The 23291-nt window shown below is 39.9% G+C and overlaps 1 protein-coding gene across 1 annotated transcript in view; it reads right to left on the reverse strand.

Moving 5' to 3' along the window:
- Window positions 1-23291, reverse strand: part of rims4 (regulating synaptic membrane exocytosis 4) — a 56562-nt gene that overhangs the window by 25179 nt on the left and 8092 nt on the right. Inside the window, exon 2 of the mRNA XM_044349626.1 lies at window positions 997-1141. Within this exon, the coding sequence (XP_044205561.1) occupies window positions 997-1141 (145 nt within the window). The remainder of the gene's footprint in view (window positions 1-996; window positions 1142-23291) is intronic.

A 23291-nucleotide genomic window follows, 5' to 3' on the forward strand; every position in this document is an offset into this window, starting at 1 on the left:
TGGGTATGTTGTTGGGTTTGTGTTCTGTCTAGTAGTGGCGCTTCACAGTCGCCACAGTCTCGGAACATATGAGACAAACTGGTTTTGACCTGCCCGTGGGAAGAATGAAAAGGTAAGAGTCTGTCCATTCTTAATTAAAAGCTCTGTTTTCGCTGTCTACTTTTCTCTTTTTAGAGCACACCATGTGAAATTACTTTTCTGTGACTCACTTATTTCTCTGACAGTCTCTCGTATCGTCTCTCCCCTGGCTGAGTAGCATCACATGAGATGATTTAAAACAATGCAATTGGTCTGTGAGTTTCCTGGGCTGCTGAACCAGTACCGTAAAGGCTAGAAAAGCTGCACTGGTTAAAAGAGAAATGTTCTGTCAAATTTTAATAATTCTCAATAATTTATCGGTTATAATGAGAATAATGAGCTCGCACTTGATACTGCACTTCCTTAGGAGTGCAGCAATGCACCTGCCTAGTGTGAAGTAGATCAGATGAACAGTTATTGAGATATGTGAAGGACATACATACATACATACACACAGACAGAGAGTCCTTGCTTTATATTTAGATTAGATTATACCAGATGTAATGAAATTCCCTCCAGGTGTTCCTGAGATATTGAATTCATGAGAATGGGATGGACGTGAGGTCACATTGACCCTGAACATTTGACCTTTGACCACTAATCAGTTCATCCTTGAGTGGACGTTTGTGCCACATTTGAAGAAATTCCCTCAAGGCGTTCCTGGGATATTACATTCATGAGAATGGTATGGACAGACTCACAGATGGACGGACGGACATAATGCCCCCAGCCGCGGCTGTCGCTACCATGGTTGCATAAAAAAAAAAACATTCATAAACATGTGTCCATGCATCCACCCAAACTGAACCCAAAATGTGTTTGATAACATAACAAAATTTCATGAAAGCACATCAGAATGTGTTGGATCCAGCCCAGAATCTGGGTTGTGTTCATATTGACGAACAGGTTGTTACTCACTTGCCCTCAGAGCCGTAGCTGTTCATGCTGTCTTCTATGGACTCATGGCTGGCCTGGCGGATGGTCCGACTGGGCATCTCTACAGCCAAACCCGTCTCTGTGCTCCTCTGGATGCCTCCCTTCAACTTCCTGCCCTCCGTATCCACTGCAGACAGAAGCACAAATAAATTCTAAATTCAGCTGCTGTAAACATGTGAAAATAGATTTTGATCCAGCAAAGTACAGGACCTTGAGCCAGTGAAATATCCTGAAAGAAAACTGGCCTCCACTTAAATATAGTAGCGCTGCTGTTATTGCGTTAGGATTATTGTTTTCAGATTTGTTTTAAAGAAGTAGTTTTGAATTGATTTCCACTCTTTCCATTTTAACAGTATGTTCCAACACATCAAAATCACATATTTCCTGCTACCTCAGGACACGCTTCGTTACATTCTACAGTAAAAACGGGTCCTCTAGTGTAAAGGACAGCTCAGAATATGCAAAAAGGAAAAGCTAAATACCATAGATGCTGATTAAATTAGTGAATGTTTGCTCTGTAAATGGAATCTGATTTCCATCTTAATTTTCACATTTGTTTTTCCATCAATCTTTAACCTTATCGTAACAATCAAACAGATCTAAAAATTAAAAACTATGACTTTTTTTTTAGTGAAAATTTGAATACAATCCCCACACTTGTGTTTCTAAACTGTAGGTGTTTATGTGTTTGTCCGTCTGTGACCCCATCAGTGTCAGAAGAAGGACAACCACAGTGATGAGAAATTACTTTACAAGGCCAAGGACAAAAGCACTCGATTCCTCCTCAGAGCAGAGAAATACATCTTGTTGCAAAATAGACCACAAAATCGATGCACGGCAGATTTTATGGGACCTTTCCCTGGCTGCAAGGTGTCCTGTGTTTGTGTGTGTGAGTGTGTGTGTGTGTGTGTTGATGGAGGTTGAGTTTATAAGGAAACGCTCCGGAGGTCTTTGACCTTGTTTTTAGGACAGGACAGGAAAGTTGTTTTCCTTTTAATAGCGAGGACACACACAGGAACACACGCGCACACACACACGTGTCTGAAACAGAAATGAGACCATGTGAAGTTATTTTTGCACAGCCTTTTCAGAGGAGATCTTAGAGTTTTACTATGGGTTTTTTTTGACTGAATAAATGCTTAAATTCATCATATAAGTGGATTGAAGGTAAAATCAATTAAATAAAATACATATATCAGCCCGACCATCCCCCGGAAGCATTTGTGTTACAGCCACTGATCAAATCCAGACAATGTCACACTCTTTCTTTCTCCACAGAGAGTTTCAATCATCTTAATGGAAGAAAAATGTTTTAGGAAGCCTCGAGCACACACAATAGCACAGTGTCATGAAGTTAGTTCTGCAGTTATTAAGAGCGACCTAGAACGGTGCTATTTCTATCTCGTACATGTGGGACGGGATGTTGGCAGATTTGGGTTACCGCTTCTGCTCCCTGACTGGTTCCATATGATCACTTATCTCATGTGTTAGTCACAGCAGCGTAGTCATACGTCGACGCCGCTCGGCCCAGAACAGCAGTCGGAAAAACCGTAATTCAGTCAGCGAGTGAAGTTATACTCAACTGAATTAAAGACCTACAAATATGTTTCTGTGAGAGGAAATAAATTGTGAATCTTCTAAGATGCTCAGTGTTCTCCGGGTGAAGTGATGTTTTGTTTTGTTTCGTTAAACCTACATTCCCACAGCCTGCATCTTCTTCAAGTGCTGCCTGTGGTTACCTACAAATACTAGGAGAAGAGTTGTGTGAACATACAGACATAAAAAAGTCTTGGTAGATTGTAGTGAGGGTAGAGGGTAGTGTCAATGGGTGAAAGGACATGGAATGGACCAGGTGGAATCAACATGGACCTTAGACCACTAAGGCACAGAGACTCCCCTGGGATAAGTCACTGATTTCAGCCACATCCCTTATTGCACTTAATGAAATCCCAACATGTCTTGCAGCTTTGCAGTCCTGTCTATGGCGACTGGGGTTTCAAGAAATTGCTTTCAAACGGATTTATTTCCTCTATCATTGTTGAACGTTGGTGCAAAATGATGGCACAAGAAAGAAGCCCTTGACCTTTGATTGTGAGGGACTGTCGCCAAAACCTGACCTTCACAAATTTTGTTTTCTGTCTCTCAAAGGTTTTGTCCCATTAAACTCCACTGCAGCTACAGGAAAATATCAAGGATTAAACTGTTTAAGAGAGAAATCATCATTTAATATAAAGTTGCTGGCAGTCTTGAGTTTGCAACAAAGTGAAACATTCATATTTCAATTGAGCATGACTCAGTTAGCCCAAATGGCTTGGGCCACAAATAGCCTAAATTGACTCAAGCCATACTTGTAATGAATGATACGCCAGACTTCCAGGGGCCGGCAAGTGCTGGTAACTGGAACTGATTCTCAACCAAAATGAATTCACATCTTTAGCCTCTGAACCAAGCAGCCCATTATGGGCCCGGGCCAGGTCATGTATGGTCACCTGGTCTGTGGGCATCAACATTCAGTCGCAATTATTTCAACTTGACTGCATAACTCCAATGTCATGCACATACTTACTCATGAGTATGTAGTATGCACATGCAATTAGTTTTTGTTTTAAGCATTTACCTGATGCTGTCAGAGTGATTTACAATGAGTTCTACAGTGGCATAAGTTTAAACTTACAGACTGAAAAACAACACAAAATTGGGTCAGAAAGCACTTTCAATGCTTTTGTGACCTGGTAAGCAACCTGAGCAGCTACATAAAAATGTTTGGAGTTGTAAGATAAACTTCCTAATCCTAATCTTGCTCTGCATCTGGATTTACGATTTATGCTACGCCCTGCAGCCAATGTGCACTTTTGTGGTAAGAACAGTCAAAAGTCATCCTAATCTTAACTAGCGTTGAATCAGACATCCTGAAAGGTCCCAATGAAATCACCAACTTCTTGTTAAACATTTTTTCTGATGAGTTTATGAACTTAAAAGCCACTCAAACTCAAAAAAATCTTATTTGTTTACTACATGACGTACGTGAAAGTGGTAGAAAGTGCCTGAGTCGGTGTCTATAGCATTAAAGTACTCACTATTGGCCACCTGTGGCTGTAGGATTTATTACAGCTATTAACAGAATGACACGCTTCACAGTCTGGAGACAGTGTGCTACTTTCAAAGTCTGTACAATTACTACACCAACGCTCAGACAAGTTTCTTTAAAAACAGAAGATCAGCTACAGACAGTGACGGAAACATTAACACCGTTGACTGTTTAAATCCAGAGGGGGCAACAGTGAGTGCCTTGATGCTGGGCAGAGTCTACTTAACAGTAAACAAAGAATCCATTTTTGTATGGTATCTTTCACACAGAAAATGCAACTCACAAGGCTTTATACACAATTGAAATGAAAAAAAGACGTTTAGACAAATTAAACTGATTAAAATGTTACTTAAAACATAATCAGTAAGATTCAGTAAAATTAAGATTTCTCCAAAAGTTCTATTCTATATAGAGAGTAGTTTTCTGATTATAAAATATTTTTAAATGCATAGCAAGAAATACACAATTCCTGAACTGCTACCACTGAAATTGTGTGTTTGTGTGTGCAGGAAAAGTTGTTTGTTCATGTAGCTGTGTGCTCTTATGTGCACTTGTGTGTGAACGCATGCTTGCGAGTATAAAGAATGTCCTCTATTCTACAGAAACCGTCTATGTGTTGTCTCTCACTGTCTGTCTGTCTCACCGTCATGGGAAAAGGACATTGTGTCACCAGCAGTGCTGACACAGATACGGTTGCCATGGACATGGATGCCGTTACTATGGAGACCACGTTGGAACCTGAGCGGTGAGGCTGCTCTGAGAGCCTTTTAACACAGAGGGATGTTATTTCCTACATTAGCTTGTGAGTGTGTGTGTGTGTGTGTGTGTGTGTGTGTGCGTAACCTCCTGTCGCTTCTTGTCACTGGTGGTGTGTCGAGGTGGAGTAGAGTTACATAACTAATACAGCAGGTGTGTAATGGCTGGAGACACATCAACCACTCTGCCTCGCGGCCACCCTTTCATGGTGCTGATGGGATATTATCTCAGTTCAGTTCAATCCAATTCAAAATGCTTTATCTGGAGCAGAGTGAAAGGCAATCTTGCAAGGCAATCAGGATAAAAGATTAAAATTTAGAAGATTGACGGTTTTTCTTATTGACAACATTTCTACACTGATTCTCTTTGTCTCCCACACTTTCCACATTAACATAAGCCGGCGATGCTTTCTCTTTTTCAGTCAGCATCTAGTGTTAGTCACTCTGCAGAAAACATACATTTTTGGGACTTAGCATCCCTCTTCTATAGCTAGAGAGCCACCAAGTTAGATCCATGCCTGACTGAGACTGACACATCTGTTTAGGTTGTTGTATTTCAACAACCTTTTGGGCTCTAATGGAATATCTTTGCATGATTTACAGTTAATAAATAAATCTTATGCTGGCTATTTATGCAACCCCTCAGTTCAGCCTCTGTCTGAAACAGACTATTTTTTAGCTCCTGTGTCCTAAAGGCCCCACTCATGATGAGCCCACTTTGTTCTGATTGATTGACAGTTTCTGGAAGCACCTCTGCACACATTTGCTATGTAAACAAAGCACAGATATATTAAGGAGAACTGGATACCAAACTCACTTCCTGTGAAAGTTGCTCAGTGGCGAATGAAGCCAAAAAATCATCCTCTAGCTGGAAAGAAACTTCCTGGATGTTGCTCGTGCTTCTGCATTTTTAGGCCCATAGAGCATCTAGAGACTTCTGCTCACTTGAATGGGGATGAAATAATTTAATAGTGCAGCTTTTCTAGACTTTCCAAATGTTATTGGAACAAATGGATCAAATTCTGATCTGAAAACAAATCATTTTGAGGGAGTTTTGACACTCAAAAAATGTATTTCACAGCTGCTCTTTTTCCAATGATTGTGTGCGAGAAAAATTTTTGGGATCACGTGACGGACCTGAAAGTTGTAATTACACCGTTTGGCCACAGGCTGAAGCTCTGGTTTGTGACTTGCAATGAGCATTTTTACATATGTTCATCCCAACTTTTGGAACTTTGACCTTGTTTAACATAGACATCCGGCATTATAACAGTTTAGAAATAACAGAAAAACAGACTGTACATGTGCTGTTTTGGGACACAGCTAAGAAGACTCTACCAGCCAAATGGTTGAACAGCAACAGTTTAGTTCATTAAGTAAAGCAGAGATTAAAACTGCATTCACAGATTAGTGCATCAATTAGCAAACCATCAATTAGAAATAATTAAAGTTCTGCAATCCTGTGATGTTTTTTTACTCTCACAATTGAATGAGACATTCAGGTGAGGACACTGCAAATATTCAAGTCCCAAGCTTGATAATCAAAATGAATTTCCATTTCGTTTCACTTCATTCATTCAGTCTGATATCGAGTTCGTGTTACTTGATTATTTATTTTGTTTGTTTTGCCCAAACCAATCAGTAGCAAGTGACATCCATCCCACTGAAGTCATTCATCAGTCTACATGGAAGCTGCACTAACATAATGTTTTTATCTTGATTGACTGTATGTTGATTCAAGAGATGTGTCATTCAGGCATTGATGTAACTTGGAAGCTCAAGAGGTTCTTAATCCTGCCAACAAATCTCTGATTGACCAAGCAGGGAAACAACTTCTTTCTTTGTAAGCATAGCATTGTTATTAGTCAGATATTCTAATGACATAACGTTGTTTATAACAATGTGTTTGTAGAAAATCCTCTTGAAAACTGATCCAGTCTATGTGTTGCTTTCATAGTGAGTAATCCAGACCAACTACAGGTAATGAATGACTCTAAAACATGAATGTTTACGGCTATAAGGAGACAGATGTTCAGATAGCCAGCATCTGCTTGGAAACCCGAGCCCGACCGCTTTTCCCTTTGTGACCAGCTGTTGTTGTTTATTTGTTTCCAGATGTTCGGGATCTTAAGTCTGATCCAGTCGTATGAAATCTGGTAGCTAAGTGCATCTGCACACTGAGGAATTGCAAAGTCTGCATGTGTCCACTCTGTCAATATTATTTCTCCCCTTTCTTTCACCACACCCATGCCAGTCGCTCCTCTCAGTGTCCTGCAAAGGTCAAACGAAAAGTCAAACATCCACAACAAATAATTTAATTCCCTTAGGAATGTTGTTAAAAGGTGAACACCGGTTTCTTTTAAATATCTTAAATCTGATGTGTTTAAATATGAGCAAGTGCATCTCTCCCAATACATCTGTGTACTGTATCTCTGAAGAAAAAAGAAGAAAATTCAAATCCCACTCCAAAATAGCCTACTGCGTTTGTGGTGAATGTAGTTCACAGCGTGTGATATGGAGCACCCACTGTGATGTAGCACAAAAAGTGTCTGATGTGACGCACAAAAATTGTGATGTAGCAATCAGAGAGCCAGGACTCATTAGTTTGTCTCCCAGCAGAGAGATATTAATGAAAGCAGAGCAGATATAAAAATAGCTGCTCCCCATTCAGCCAACTTATCTGACCAACACACTGACTGACAGACGGGGAGACTGCAGGTGGGTCATACCGTGTGGCCTAAATGACTCAAAAAACATGTAAAGGCTTCTACAGAAACATACTATGAAGAGTTAATATTTTCCAGCATCCATGCCGTAAATATCATTTGCAAAATTCAAATTAGCAAAATATCTATAAACTAGACTAGATAAACACCTGTTAAAGTTTGTGATGTGCAGATCCATTCAGTGTAAATGAACAGTAAAATAAGTTTCTGGCCATTGTGACACAGTTATGTATCTTGTTTTTAACTCTGGTCTCTACTCCAAAACTATCTAAGTTGGAGCTTTATGAGAGTTCAAGCTCAAGAAGTTAACACGAACCAACTCTTAGCTACAGTAATAGCTGGCGCTATCATTTAGCAAACTTAAATAAACTAAATGCTAATGTTGACATGTAAACTTACCAGCCACTGCTAATGCTAGCTTAAGTATAAACCACATTTCAAGTGATCATTTTAACCCAAACCATCATCTTTCCTTAACCCTAACTAAGTGGTTTTTGTGCCTAAACCTAATCATACCTTAACCACAGCATTTTCACACCATAAAACATTATTATAGTAAATGAAATCCATCCCACTGAAGTCATTTTTAGTCTACATGGAAGTGATAATGTTAATGATCACTTGATAATGTTTTTATCTTGATTGACTGTATGTTGTATGCTGTACTATGCTGTACTCCTTTGTAACAGTTTTGAAGCGGCATCTCATGGCCCTCTGGGTTGTTCTGAAAATGCTCCTATGGGTCGTTCTGGAGTGCAGGTCCAATGTAATCTGGTCCCCATCCATCCTATAGAGGGCGCTGAAACACTCATATATGTCGTTTTGAGAGTCACTGGAAATAGACCTATTCTGTTGTTTCGGTATGAGGATGTGCTTCTCTCAGTTACACCATGTCAAGGAGCACATTATCAACATCACTCTCACCTGTTACATCACAATGTACATGAATGATCATACAGGGATGGCTGTGAACAGCGATGTTTAACAGAGGCTCAGTCTTTTTAACATTGTCAACAAATTTGCACCGCATCTCGTGAGCAACATGCTCAATTATCTCTGCAGAAGCTTTGTCAGATTTGTTGATGTTGCCAACATCAGTGCCGTTAAACTCCTGCATCTTCATAAGGGAAATGAGCTTTTTGAATGACATGTGTGCTAGTTTACAAATTTAGCAGCATTTCCTGTTGAGTGGCAGCTTGTGCTATGTGACAGCAAGCCACAGTAGATACCCTGTAAATTACACTGTAATTGCATTTAAATGTTTTTAATGCTTTGGTTAAAGTACATTTTTAAGGTGTTATTTTAAAAACAATTACATAAAAATAAACCTTGCTGTGTAGATAAATAGAAAAAAAAAGCAAGTTTTTTGAGCCCCCCTAAAATTTTGATTTGAGATGTTCAAGGGGTCCCAGCTGTAAATTAGAGGGTCCAAGATGTATTTTGTACACTGGAGATAGTTAAATAACATCCTCCCAGAGACAGACTAGCAGAGAGGAGAAAAAGGAGGGAAGAGAAAGAGTCATGAAATGAAGCTGAATCTCACAGCTGTGTTCTATATCTCCATGTTTTCTTCCTTAAGGATGTGGAGAGTTAAAACATTGGCATTTCTATATTTATTCCAAATCTCTACATATTTAAACAGCAACCCCTCCACCAGACGCCATTTGGTGCAGGATTTTATCCAAACCTCCTTACAGAACTGCAAATATAACACAACGGGGTGGTACATAGTGGGAATCAAACAGTTCCTAGCCTAGTCGGTGTTGGTGCCAGACTATTCGGTGAACTGGAGCATTGTACAGACTCCCTGCTCTCTCTTCAGGATGCCTTTTTCTTTTTAAACCTTTTATAAACATTCGAAACTCTCAACTTCACACATATCTGAAGCTCTAAGTGCCTCCTGTGCTGTGCTGAGAGCTTGTGACGTATCCCTTCGCCCACCCATCTTATTGTAACGCTACGCTGAATTTGTCACAAAAGCTAACGAAGACAGTCAGGGTACATCTCCTCCTCTGGGTGACATTGGAAAAAAAAAGAAAAAGATAAAACATCATGATACATTTTAGCTTGGCCTAATTTCGCACACCAACTCTTTGGGAAAATACGTAGACATCTAAAAATGCTTCTGGGGCAGAGATACAGAACTCTTTGTAGAAGTTCCTCTTCCTGAATAGTACTGTACACATAATATCCACTGTGAGAGACCTCCTGCTTGCATTTGCCCTGATTCTACCATATCTATTAGTTCTGCAGACACTTTTTGAACATTATTTATCTGTCATTTCTCCAAGCAGCCAAGTCATCACTCCATTCCTTATCATCATTGGCTGAAACTTTTTCTCTATTCTATTCCTGGGTGAAAATGAAAGAGAGTGGTGCTGGGAAAAGGTCCAGGCCAGGCCATGCTGCACATCCAAACCTCCCAACACGTCCTCATAATTAAACCACCGCATAGGTCGATTGTATCAGGCACTCCAGAACGACCCATAGGAGCACTTTCTAATCTGCCACATTTGTGTGTGCTTTCCAAAACCCTGTTTTCAAATCACTGTTATAAAATAATCATGTTTTATGATGTGGCAATGCTGTGGTTAAGGTCTGGTTAGGTTCAGTCACAAAAACAATGATCACTTGAAATGTGGTGTGGGTTAAAGTCACTACTTCCTGAAAGTTAGGCAACTTTCATCGTCATGGCAACAGTAAACACCATGGCAATCGTAGAAACGGGAAGCAAACATCAGTGTCCTGCAGCTAAGTCCACTTTTTGCCATATATCTATCTAGCCGTACATCCAAATTTGTCACGTCACGTAGGCGTCATCTGAATTGCATCACTCCTCCAGGTCATAATTACTACGGCCACTAGATGGCGTCTATCGCTCGAACATCACTAGAGGTCGTTTTCGGCAAATTAATTTACGACCTATGCTGTCATTTTTCTCGGGAGGAATCTCCACGGATGAATAAATGGTTAAATAAAATAAAATGGATGTACTGCAATATCCAGTGAGTGAAATTGCTCTGTCACCATCAGCCCATTCATTACAGAAAGAGAGAAAATCTGGCATAAGGTGCTTGTCAGAGCGAGATATGGGAGAAAGAAGATCCTGGGAGACACTGAAAGAGTTGCATTTATTTGAAAAATGACTTTCCCTTGGAGGTGCTACAGCCGATGACGAGCGATGACTAACGCTGGAGATGAATGAGAAGCTACCTCTTGGCACCACAAACGGCAGGCAAGGCAGAACCTCGCGGGCCGGAAGACAGAGTTAGAGCTAATTACTTTATCGGTAGATAAGCAATTTTTAACCTTTCTCCAAATGAGGGGTTTTGCTGAGTACAGTATGCTATTTTTGAACACCTGGGCAGTCGACAGAGAGAAAGCCTTCCTCAAGCACACATCAAGATAGATACAGAAAGAAGTTTAAGAGCTGGTTTATGCTTGATGCTGAAATGGAGATGGCAAATTGGCAGCCCATCAAACCACACAGAGAGCATGAACTAAGCTTTTTGATTCAGTCACATCTTACTACCTCAATCCTGGAACATTCAGCACTGGTCCAGAACATGTATGCCCAATGCAAAAAAGTCAGATTCAGGTTTTAGCACCAAAAGTCTCTGTAACTGTTATAGTGTCTGAATTATGGCTGAGAGAATTTCATTAGTTTGCAGTGGAGAGATTTATGGCATTACTAAATGCCATTTTCGGAGCCTGAAAACTCTTTTAGACCTAAAGTCCAACTGAAATCACATTTAATCATCCTTCTTTGCAGTCAAAAATAACAAGCTTTTTTTTTTTAATGTATTGTTAAAAGTTTTGTATTTGAATGAAGAAAAAAGAAAATCTTAGAAATGCTCTTTTTTTGTCTCAGCCAGCGTGGGGGCAGGGGTGATTTTGACAAATTAACCTTTCTCCTCTCCAGGTCTGTCCCTCTCCTCACCTCACTTCACCTCACCTCACTTCTCCTCTCCTCTCATCCTCTCGTCTGTCCTCCAAGTCTCTCCTATCCTCTTCTCTCCTCTCCCCTCCTCTTTAAGTCTCCTCTCCTCTCCTCTGCAGCTCTCTGGTCGTCGGATACTAACGTTCCTGAGCTAAGCTAGCAGTGGCACCACCTGCTAACCTGGTTTTGCTGGCCCAGCGGGTCCGTCGGGCTGTTGAGGCTCCCCAGAGAGCGCTGCTTTTGTGTTTTTGAGGGAAAACTTTTATACATCCATTGTTTTGCTGTCCATGGTGTTTCCTGTCCCTACCTGTCAACTTTGCACATCACTCACTAGGCGAGAGAGGGGTGATAGTGACAGCAGCAGGCGCTGGGGGTGACACCAGACCAGATGTGGCCAAGTGCTTGGAAGGGAAAAAAAACAAAAATAAACAAACACACACAAAAAAAATGTTCAGGGCTGGGAAAAAAGTATTCAGGATTTAAACCCTGAATGCCCAGGCCAGGCATTTGGGGTTATCTAACCTACAACTTATCTAACTTAATTTAGATAAGAAGGAGACTTTAGCTGGAAAGCTAATGTGGGTTGTTGTTCAGAGTCTGGGGCTCTTGTGTAGCAGAATGCTGTCAGGCTTAGTGTGACTTTCTGCTCTGCCTATGATTGAACGCCACGTTATCACTTCATTCAAGATTTGATTTGCTGTATCAAAATAAGGACTTCAGCTATGTAAGTGGACGGCAGAAAGGTATTTAAGCCTTTATTTTTTCTGTTTCCATTTTCATGTTTCATCCCAGTGATTAACAGAGTATATATGTATACTGTCGTAGACAAAACAAGGCAATTTATTTCCAGTCGGACTTTAAGGAGCAAAAAAGAAAGATGTTACCAGTCCCAGAGAAAAAATAACGATGATAATATGGTTATTGATCAATGACTTAACAATTAGTTAAAAATAATGCCTCTTTAAAAGCAGTTTAATTATCAAAATAATTAGCGAGTGACAGAATCCAGAAGTTAAATCTTGAACAATAACAAGAGCAAAAAGTCTACATTATCCCACAGGTCATATAACACGTCAGTGTGACGTATGTAAAAGCTGTTTGTGTGTATTTGTGCATGTATGGATTGCCGTCACATGATCACTGTTTCATCCTTCCTGCTAAGGAAAATTGCCCAGGCAAATTGGAGTTGATGTTTTCCATCGTTTCCATTCAGGGTAAATGGAGTGTCCCAGTGACCTGTGGGAGAGTTATTGATCAGGCCTGCAGTTGCCAATACTCTGCTTAAACCTGTGTATTGATGAGACGTTTCTATCATAAAAGTCTTCATTTATCATTGGTTCGTTAGTGACCTTTTAACCTGCTGCACTGAGGTTGAACTGCTGTAGTTAAGACACATACGCACACAGCACTTTTATGGAAGCCCATAGAGGACTTGTAAATGTTAATGATCCAAGTCTCTGAACATAGTGACGTCCTAACTGAAGACTACTGAAGATTACTACAAATCATAATATGTACAGACTGTATTATCCACCACTGTTCATATAAATGAGAGAAGGCTGTATGTACTGTACATAGACAATGTACAAACCTTACTGTACCATACAGTAAATTCACTCACTGTATGTATATAACTTATCACACTACCCATTCAATATTTATTCAAACACTCTTTGCACAAACACCCAACCTTGCACTATAGTGCCCCAGTTTACAGAAACAGTTTTACATGTATCTATTATTTTGCCTACTTGTTTGTGTAGTTATATTACGTTTGCTTATATTTGTTCAGCTTTATTGTCCTTGCTTTGTTTGGTTGTATGTCCATGTGTATCTTGCTGAATATTGTTCTTGAGCCACTAGAAACCAGAGTCATATTCCTTGTATGCATAAACATATAAATCTGATTCTGACCCTGAACCCTGAAGGTAACCACTGTTTGAGAGCCATGATTGACTTTGTAATGCTGTAAGATCATTGGCTGAGCCTCAGTCAGCCAGCTCCTTCCATCCCTGAAACCTCCTTGGGGATGTAAGCTGTTCAGTGCTCAGTGGAAGGATATGAGGACACTGACGTCAGGATGTTTATCCATTATTTACTTAAATATCTCCAGCGCATATCATTTCCATAAAAATAGATGCTTCATGCCGGTTTGATTTGAATACACCAGGAGATTAGCTTGGGAACCAGACTAATCTGTGAGCTCATGTTTTATTTGCCCTGGCAGATGCGTCTGGCCCCCCTTCCCGTTCAGACAGATTTCCATCCGCCTGGCCTGGGACGGGCCAATCACAACAGTTTATCTTAAATAGGGTGGGTTTGATATGATGACTGACGAATGAGGAGCACTGTTGAGGCATTTTCGCAAACAACCAGATGGCTAGAGTGCTCTGTTGAATCCGCTGTCGCGACAGTATTAGACGTACCGGACGGTATATTTTCTCTAAAAGAAGAACAAACAACTGCACTTAAAGCTTTTGTTGATAAGAAATTTGTATTTCCCGTACTTCTGACAGCGTTTGTCTAGTAGTCTGTTTACATTCCCATCGCTCAGCGCTATGTTTTTGTTGTTCTGATTGGTTGTAGGTCTATCAAATTGTGTCCAGAGGCATTTTGGTCTGCGCTTGTTGATAACATTTAGAAATCGAAAATGAACTGAGAGGTTCCAGACTAATTCACATTTGCTAATTGGTCTGGTTGGTGCCAGGCTACCAGGAGATTATGGTCTTATTTAAAATGTATTTTATCTGTGTTTGTAGTACAAACTCTGCTACGTTTTTTTTTTTTTAAAAAAAAAAGGTGGTTATACACTAAATGAGACGAAGACCAACAGATAAAGAGAAAAGAGAGAAGGAGAGGGAGGGACTCCCGAGAAAAAAATCTGTCAAGAGACAAAAGGAGTCAGAATTAAAAAGAATGAGACTGAGTGTAAGTGACAGGAACGAGAGAGAGAGAGAGGAAGAAGAGATAAAGATAGAAAGAGATAAAATGAGAGGCTGACAGCATCGATAAATTGCGATAATAAAAGGGAGGAAAAGAGAAAGATGACATATTTCTGCTCTTCCAAATATCAAGTCCTGTGTCGCTGAAGCTATATGACAAACTTATAAACTATTTTCTAGAGAATTGTAACACTGATATTTATCTTCATTGTGAGACAGACAGTACTCCATAAAATGAAGTGTGTTCCTCCACTGCAGTCTTAAATAGGTAGTTTATAACAAAGTAATGCAGTAGATCCCACCTGAACCTGGTATGGAGCTGCTGATCAAGCTACACTGATGATTTCCTTCCGGTTTCAGTCTTCATGCAACGTTGTGCTAAACATGTATCAGACTTGTACTTAAAAGTCCAGATACATAAAAGAATTGTCCTATCAGACGAATACTTGATACGCTTTGTAAATCAGCTCAACAGATACATCTTTGCAATGACTGCATCTCTTTATTGTATCTCCCGAAAGTTTAGCCAAGGTGACATACTGTACTATACTGTACATACCTGCCCAAAACACTACCACTGAAAATATGAAATCCATTTATTTAAATGCAAAAGCCAATCATTTAGCTTCTGTGTCTTTACTCTTCCTTTTCCACTTGGTAATGATGACTGGACAGTTTTGCTGTGTTGCTGCAGAGAGAATAAATCACTTTAAGGTGGACCAATTCTGGTGGTGCTTCCAATGAAATAAATTTAACATGATTTTGGCTGGATCTTTGACCAAGAACACACACCCACACACACACACACACACACACACAAAGCACTTGTGTTAGCACTCAGTCACTCTCTCTCTCTCTCTCACACACACACACACAGCAGAGTCCTCTATCCTCTATTATAGCTGGCACTGTGGTGATTTGTTCCCGCCAAGGTCTGTATTGAGACCGCAGGGCAGCAGGGAGGAATAACTGGTCCAGAGTAGAAGAAGAGGCTCCAACAAGAACTTTTAAAATGAGGAAAATGCCTGAGCAAGGACATTTGGAAATGAAAAGACTACTCCAAAGACTCGACTATAACAAAGACTTGATGAAATTAAAAAAGTGGCTCCAAGAGAGCTGCTGAAGCCAAGTACAAATTAAAGAAAATGGTTTCATATTGACACTAAAGGTTATTTGTAAGGACACTTTCTCCAGAGTATTAGTCAAGGCAAGGCAAATTTATTTGTATAGAACATTTCAACAAGGCAATTCAAAGTGCTTTACATAAAGCACAAAAGGCATCAAGACGGAATACAAAAGCAACACAAGCCAGTGTGCCAGTGACATTAAAATACAATTTAAAAGTGTTAAATTGGAAATAAAAGAAGCTAAAATAAACTACTCCAACAATGTCCAGTATTTTGCATAAAACAAAACTTCTAGACTTGACTCTAACAAGCACATTTTCTTTTTTTTACAAGCAAGTAACCATCACCGAAGCTCTTTTCAAAGTCGGAACACTTTTTTTTGTGGCGCGCACGGTGAATTATCGAGAATCACAGCAGAGCACTGTGACATGTCATCTAATACAATAAAAGTTTTAACCGTACCAGCTGTTGGGCCGTCAGAGTGTATAAAGCACTCAGAGGGAGGTTGGATAAGGTGTCTCCACTAAATAGAGTCCCTCTAAAATGGTTCCTCCACCATTTGAGATGTAGAAGACAGTCCGATTAAGGATGGCTCGCATTGAAATTACAGCCAACATCAGAATCAGAAACACTTATTAACAGGTTGACACCTGGAATCTGAATGTCACAAGGTGCAAATAACAAATAAAAACCAGACTGCACAGTAAGAATAGTACTGAGTTTGTTTTTCCTAAATAAAAAGTGACTTTTAGAAGAAATTACGTTGTGTATTTTTATTAAATGTATTGATGTTAAGTTTGTAGCATCATCTTTTTTCCTTCTGTACCAAAAATCTCCATTTTAACAACTCATTTTGTGTATTTGAGTCCAATCTGAGATCAAAAATTAGAAAAATTCTTGCAGTGTCAAAAGAGATATACAGGATGTTGGTTTGAAATGAGGCATTTATTCTGACAAAATGATTAACATGATATGAAAGTAAAACCTATTATATTCTCAAGGTAGCTGTGGAAGTTGCCATATCACTTTTGCAAAAAAAATAAAACAAATAAAGTAAAATCCTGATATTGGCAATGAATGTCAAAAACAGTTTTTTTTTTTCTCTAAATTTCATAAGATCAGTTTTGGGCTCAATCTTTTCAGTTATACATGCAGAGACCTACACACCATAATCACGAAAAACTAACCTCTGAACTGTTTGGAAATTTCAAATGTGAGCATTGAGCTAGGAGTAAATTTGGAGACACAGTTGCGAACAATACCACAACCAGGAAGTGTATCTTTAAATAAAGTAACGACGGCAGATCTCACGCTCTTTGATGCTCTTAGAGCAACAAACAGAATCTTGCCGTGTAATGACCAGATGAGGCAGCAGTAAGTTATAAAGTGCTGCATATGAAGAAAAGTGCCTCTTTAACTGCTCACCTCTCACCTCAGTGAGTACAGCTTTATGGCTCATCATAAACACACCTTTACTTTACTGCGATTCTGTACTGCATGTCCTCGAATTCATTTAATTAAAACTGCTGTATAAGGGAAACGTTATTTGCAGCATGCAGGTGTCATTAGAGATAACTCTATTAAAAGTGTTAATGCACAATAATCACATTAAGAAATGACACAGGAAATAGAATTAGATGTAATGTACATCTTCACATTCGCTTATTTAGCAACCCTGCAAAAAAAAAAAAAAGAGAGGAAACATCTGGTGATTTTCAAACTTGAGGTTCATCGAAAGGTATGAGAAGTGAGATGTAAGCAAATTACAGCGGCATTAGATTCAAGATGCATTAGTATGACCCGATAATCACATCAGAGAATTACATGAACTTAATTTCATTAAAGCTTTCATGTATTTCCAGCTAAATTTCATTAGGCAACACGACACCGACGAGAGGAACACGAGTGGTATTGCTGCTGAATTGTAAGTAAGGCAGGTTCACTGTAAGTGTACTATCTTCATTGCTTTATCGTGATCCTAAACAAACATTAGAGATGAGAGATGTGTGTTCGCCCTCTTTGAATTAGCAGCGCCGCACCAATGAAACAAGAGGCGGAGGAAAAGGTGTGGTTGTCAGCCATTAACATGCATTATCTGTGATGCTGTCACAGCTTTCAGCGCAAATTAGTGCATCGCATCTCTAACAAATGATGTTTATATACTGGAAGAGAGTCATATGTATAATATCCTGGAGGAGAGGAGAGGAGAGGAGACATAGAAGAACATCGTTTAAAAAGAAAGGAACAAAGGGCAGATGGAGAGAAGAGCTGATTATGAAGGTGAGAACAGATGAGGAAGGAGAATTAGAGGAAGATACAAGAAAGAAAAGGTCAAAGTGAGAGGAAGATGTGAGAAAAAAAAGAGGTTAAAACAGGTCTTTTTAGATCTTTTTTTTTCTCCTCTTATTAACTAATATTTCTATGTCATCCCTAACAGCCACTGGTATCAAAGCGTTTTACAAGCTTGCCGAGCAGGAAGGGAGGATTTAACGTGTCATCAGAGACAATGGGAGGTGGCTGTCAAAGCTCGGCGGATCAACACATTCAAATTGCCTTTCAGTGATTTCCTGTCATTACCACACAAAGCACGGCTGTTAACCGGCTGTGGCATTAAGAATGAAATCACACTCTCATTCATTATGTAACGGTATGTTTGGAGAGGCATTGTGGAGCTCGCAGCCGCTCCACTCGTCTGGCTTTGTCTCCGCTTGAAGCCCGCATGACAACTTGACTTCCTGCTCTCAGTTTGGTACAATGCAGCCTGTCAGGACAGTTGGGGACGATGTATTCAGCCCTCCACTTCTCTTCTGTCTTCTGACCGTTCTTCACTTGCATTCTCCTCTCTTCACTCCTATCTCTTCCTCTTCTCTGCACTGCTAGAACCTCCATTTGGATCTCCATGTGTTCTCGGTGATCCAAAAGCTTCAGTATTAATGTGTGTAAAAGGATATTAATGGTATCAATAGCTTCAAGTGAATTGCTTGCTACTGTAAATGGAGGTTGTAAAATTGAAATGTGTATAATTGAAATTCCCCATAGCAGAAATATACTGTAGTAAAGGGGCCAACAAGCCAAACAGCTGTCTTTATCAGCTCTGATTATGAGGTGCATCAAAATGTGTTTTTTGAGGCAGAGAGTGTGACTAATTTGACGGGTTTGACCGTCCTCAAGTCCCTTTTGGATTAATTCTTTCTATTTGTTCCTTCTATAGCACATCTCTATGTTTATCATTTTATTTTACAGTTCAAAACACGCCTTATTTATCTTGTACTGGCTCTTAATGCAGCCCCTCAGTTCAGCCTCTGTCTGAAACAGGCTGTTTTAGCTCCTGTGTCGTTAAGGCCCGCCTCCCGATGAGCCCACTCTGTTATGATTGGTTAGCCTCAGGAAGCTGCCCCTCAGCAGACTTCCTGTGGCGGCTCGGGAGGAAATATAAATGTCTCCATTTGATTCGTACATGTTGGAGCAGAAATCAGATCCGAAATATGCGAGTGGACGATGTGAACAACCAAGCCGTTTGTCGGCATGCATGAACAATATGACGCCATGACGAGGAGAAAGTAGAGGTAACATTGCAAACAACGCATTCAGAGCACGTTGAAGCCCTGGCTTTTGACTTGCAGGGAGCATTTTTACAAACTTTCATCTCAAGTTTTGGAGCTTTGACCATGTTTAACACAGATCACAACAGTATAAAAATAACAGAAAATCACAAAAAAGCATTTTATGTCCCCTTTAAGACTCACAGAGCATACTGTCTGACACATATTACATTATAAACACAGGGTGATGAAACTCTAATCTGTCAAACCTCTCTCTGCCGTGTGGTGCCGATGGATGATGTGCATCACTGCCTGGTGAGAAACTCTGCATTTAAAGAACAACCACAGCGATTGTTCCGGTGTCACAACACAACACCTAATAACACCTTCCCTGCTGCCACACCGCTCAGTATAACAAATGAACACCTGCAGTCTTCACCTCCTCTTCCTCCCCCCCCCCCCCCCCTTTCTCTGCCTCCTCCTCCTCCCTATAGAATAGACCTCCTTTCCTAGCACTCCATTTTTTACTCCTGACTTTTCTGGGTCGTCTCTTCAGCTCAGAAGCACACCAGAGACCTCTCTCCGCCGTTCTTTCTCCTCTATAACTCATATATTTGACATCGGCTCCGTGCATCTTTCCGCCTCATTTTTCACTCTATACATTACTGTAATCATATTCACAGCGTTTCTGCTGGTAGCGATCTTTTCACTACATTATTTTTTTCATTAAAAGAAAAAACACATAACTTCACAGTGTTACAAGATTTACTTCGACGTGGAAACCAGCAGCTCTTTTCCTTCCTCTCCCTTTCTGTCCCTTCCTGTGTTCGGGCTCCAAGGGATTTGACAGCAGGAGTAAAGATGGAGAACTGCTCTGATGAAAGGATGGAGAGAAGGATAGGAGGGAATAGAGAGGAAAGAATTCAGCTAAGGGGGAAAGATGTAAAAAGGAAGAACGAGGGGCTAAAAGACAAGGTTAACAAGCAAGGAGGGAAAAAGAGACCTACTGAGCCACTTCAATTTTTCAATTCTCACTTCCCCCCCCCCCCCCCCCCCCCCCTGCTGTTCTTTCACCTCTATCACACTTCTCTCCTTTCCCTTCTATCCCTTCATCTCCCCTCTATGTATGTGATCTGTGATTGAGGTATGATTGATGCTGCCTCTCTCCTTTTCTTCATCCTCCTTTCTTCCTTACTTTGCTCTCTTTCCATCCTCTGATTCGTTTAAGGCTAATGTTCCAGATCCTCCCACGATAACTGACATCTCATTACCTATAGCTGCCGTTTCAATGCAATAATACCCGATGCATGCTCATACTTCACACACTTATTAAGCTGACAATCTCATTCATAACTTCTTTGACTGAAAAGCCAGGGGGTCGTGACGTGTTCGGGGGGGAAAACTGGCTTCCACCGAGGTTCAAACCTGCACTCTTTTTTTAAAGGATAGTGTTTAATCTAAGGATCACGCCTGCAGGAAGCACAGGGATATGAACAGAAAGAAAAATGCACTTGATATAATTATGCAAAGTAACCTATGCACACAAATACGTCATCGGCCGTAGTTGCAAGTTTATTACACTCATTTACAAACTGTTTAATTAAAACCATTAACCTAAACTTATTGAACTTATCTTCAACATCAATTCTGCCCAAATCATCACCTCATCTAGCCGCTTAAGGAAGTGAAGGGCGCAGAGAAAAACTTCACTTTGGAAGATTTTCTACATTTTTTTTCTCCTCTTATGAGAACATTTGGTGCCTACAAGCACAGAATTACAAGAGCACACACTCTCACACAAAGAAATATAGACTCAATTAGTCTCCCCAAGCAGCAGCAGTGCCTGTTCTGTTTCTATATTAAAGATTTTCTTCCATCTGATTAATGGGAAGTTCAGAGTGAACACGTCTGAGAGATTTAAAAAAAAATCCTCCCCTAAAACACTAACACATTATTTAAAAAAAAAAAAAAAAAAAAAAGACTGCTGTTGGCAACGTACCTTTGCTTTCTGGGTCCATTTTCTTTCAGTAGTTTTGTATTTGTGTTTTGTTATTCCCAATAACATGGGCCGAGTTATTTCTAAACTAGATTGTTGAAAATGTCAGTAATGTGCAGACATATAAAGAATGTTAACTACAGTAAGTATATTACCAGTAAATATGATATACAAACATACTGTAAAAGTACAATTTTGAGTATTTCCATGTTGTGAGAATTCATCTTTTTTTCTTTACATCTCACCACATACTTTCAAATGTACTTTACAGCTCAGCAAACGTGATGCATTATGAGAGTCTGAGCCAGTGGTACATGGAGTAGATCCAACATTTTTGATTTGTGACACTTCAATGACTAATGACAGCTGTGTCTCTGAGCTAGGAGCAGTTTCCGTATCAAATTGCTTCATTTTTATTAGTTTTTGGAGTCTCGAAGTAATAAAATTCTCCAGGAAAACAGCACAGATTCGAGAAATGTCAGAAATAAAATCACATATCCTTTTTCAGTGATGTCGTCTGTTTGCTTATTCTCTTAAATATTTCATGACCCCTCAAAGTTATCTTATGACTCCTTAGGAAGCCACCTGATTGGGAACCAGTGTGAGTAGATAAATCACATATAACACACCTTTACAATGGTACCCTGGGAAGTTTTTGCCATCTAGTAGCGCTATGGGGCAACGTGTCTTAAAAGTGGGTCCACATTTTGTTGCCCCCATGTCGATGGTTTCACACTATTTCACTGACTGGCGGTTGGTGGCAGTAAAAAAAAATCTGCTTTATGAGGAAGAAAATGCACTCAACACCTCAATAATAATAGGCCATGATCACTATAGGGCCTGATTTTTCTCCTGGCAACACTGTGAGAGGAGCAACTTTTTACCACAACAACTACTCTTACCTCAAATACTCCTGTTCCTACAGTACAATACCCCATTCAGACCGACATGATAGCACAGGTAAAATCTGCTGTGTTGAAAGGGATAAGAAACATTTTGAAAATAAAGTGTTCATGTCACTGTTGATCACAAAAAAACAGCAATCTGCTTCTTTTAAGAGCTGCCATGTCAACAGAGAGCAATACAGGAAGAAATCCATTGTAAAAGAGACACAAAGATCAGTTTCCGCACCCACTGAAGCAGGAAACTGCTCACAATATAATGCAGCAATGGGCTTAGAGTGAAAAACATGGAGCACATTTCTGAACTGGAAAACCTCGAGCTATGTTATAACTATCAGTCTCTCTGCTTTCATGTAAAAATACACAGCTGAGTTCAACAAGTAGATGCTTGTCTGGAAGTTGTCGACAAGTCTTCCAGGAAATGTAGGAAATCACTACCAGAAGAAGGGACAATGGGTTCACTAATATGTTCATTACAAAAAATCAACTTCTAGGATACATTACTGTAAATATCACAGCTTTCACACAGATTTCTCCTTTAAGGCGGACGGATGCTGGATGTTGTTTTGAGTCAGACAGGTGAGCAGGTGGACGGATCGATGAGAGGCTGAGTGAATGTTTAATGTTTCATGTTTTACATTTGCTCCGTAATGCAGGAGAATCACCTCAGCTGTCTGTCACCCAGAGCGGTGAAATGACACCTAAGCTGATATGACACATACATAGCATGTGTGTGCGTGTGTATATGTGTTTGTGAGAGAGAGGGTGTTCTGTCTGCTGATCACGTGAGGAGACGAGAACCGAGAGGAAAAACAGCAGAGACAGGGATGTGAGGAGAAGCTGAGATTTGTGTTTCATTTCACTTTTTTCCTTCCAAGGAGACAGTAAAAAGTAAAATCAGCTGAACTCAATATTACCTACCTTTTGATTTAAAGGTCCATTAATGTTTAAGGTGGACAGAAGATGGACTTTACAATGTAAATTCAGTGCTATTCACTCAGAGAATAGAACCGAAATGATTAGTGGATATGAGCTAGTTGCTGCTAAAAGTAATGCAGTCTAGACTGTGGAGAGCCTGATATGTTTTTATAATAAACTTTCTAGTTCTTTGATAATTTCATATTAAACTTGTTTCACAACCATTGTTTTTGTGATGTAATTTTTTTTTTTCAGGTGTGCTTTTTATCTCGTCTGCTTTATGAAAAGATTTCATAAATTGTTCTTTCATGATTCAGTTTTCTATTTCTTTAGTCACTACT

This window comes from Thunnus albacares, chromosome 4 (genome assembly GCF_914725855.1).
Source record: "Thunnus albacares chromosome 4, fThuAlb1.1, whole genome shotgun sequence".
Classification (NCBI taxonomy): Eukaryota; Metazoa; Chordata; class Actinopteri; order Scombriformes; family Scombridae; genus Thunnus; species Thunnus albacares.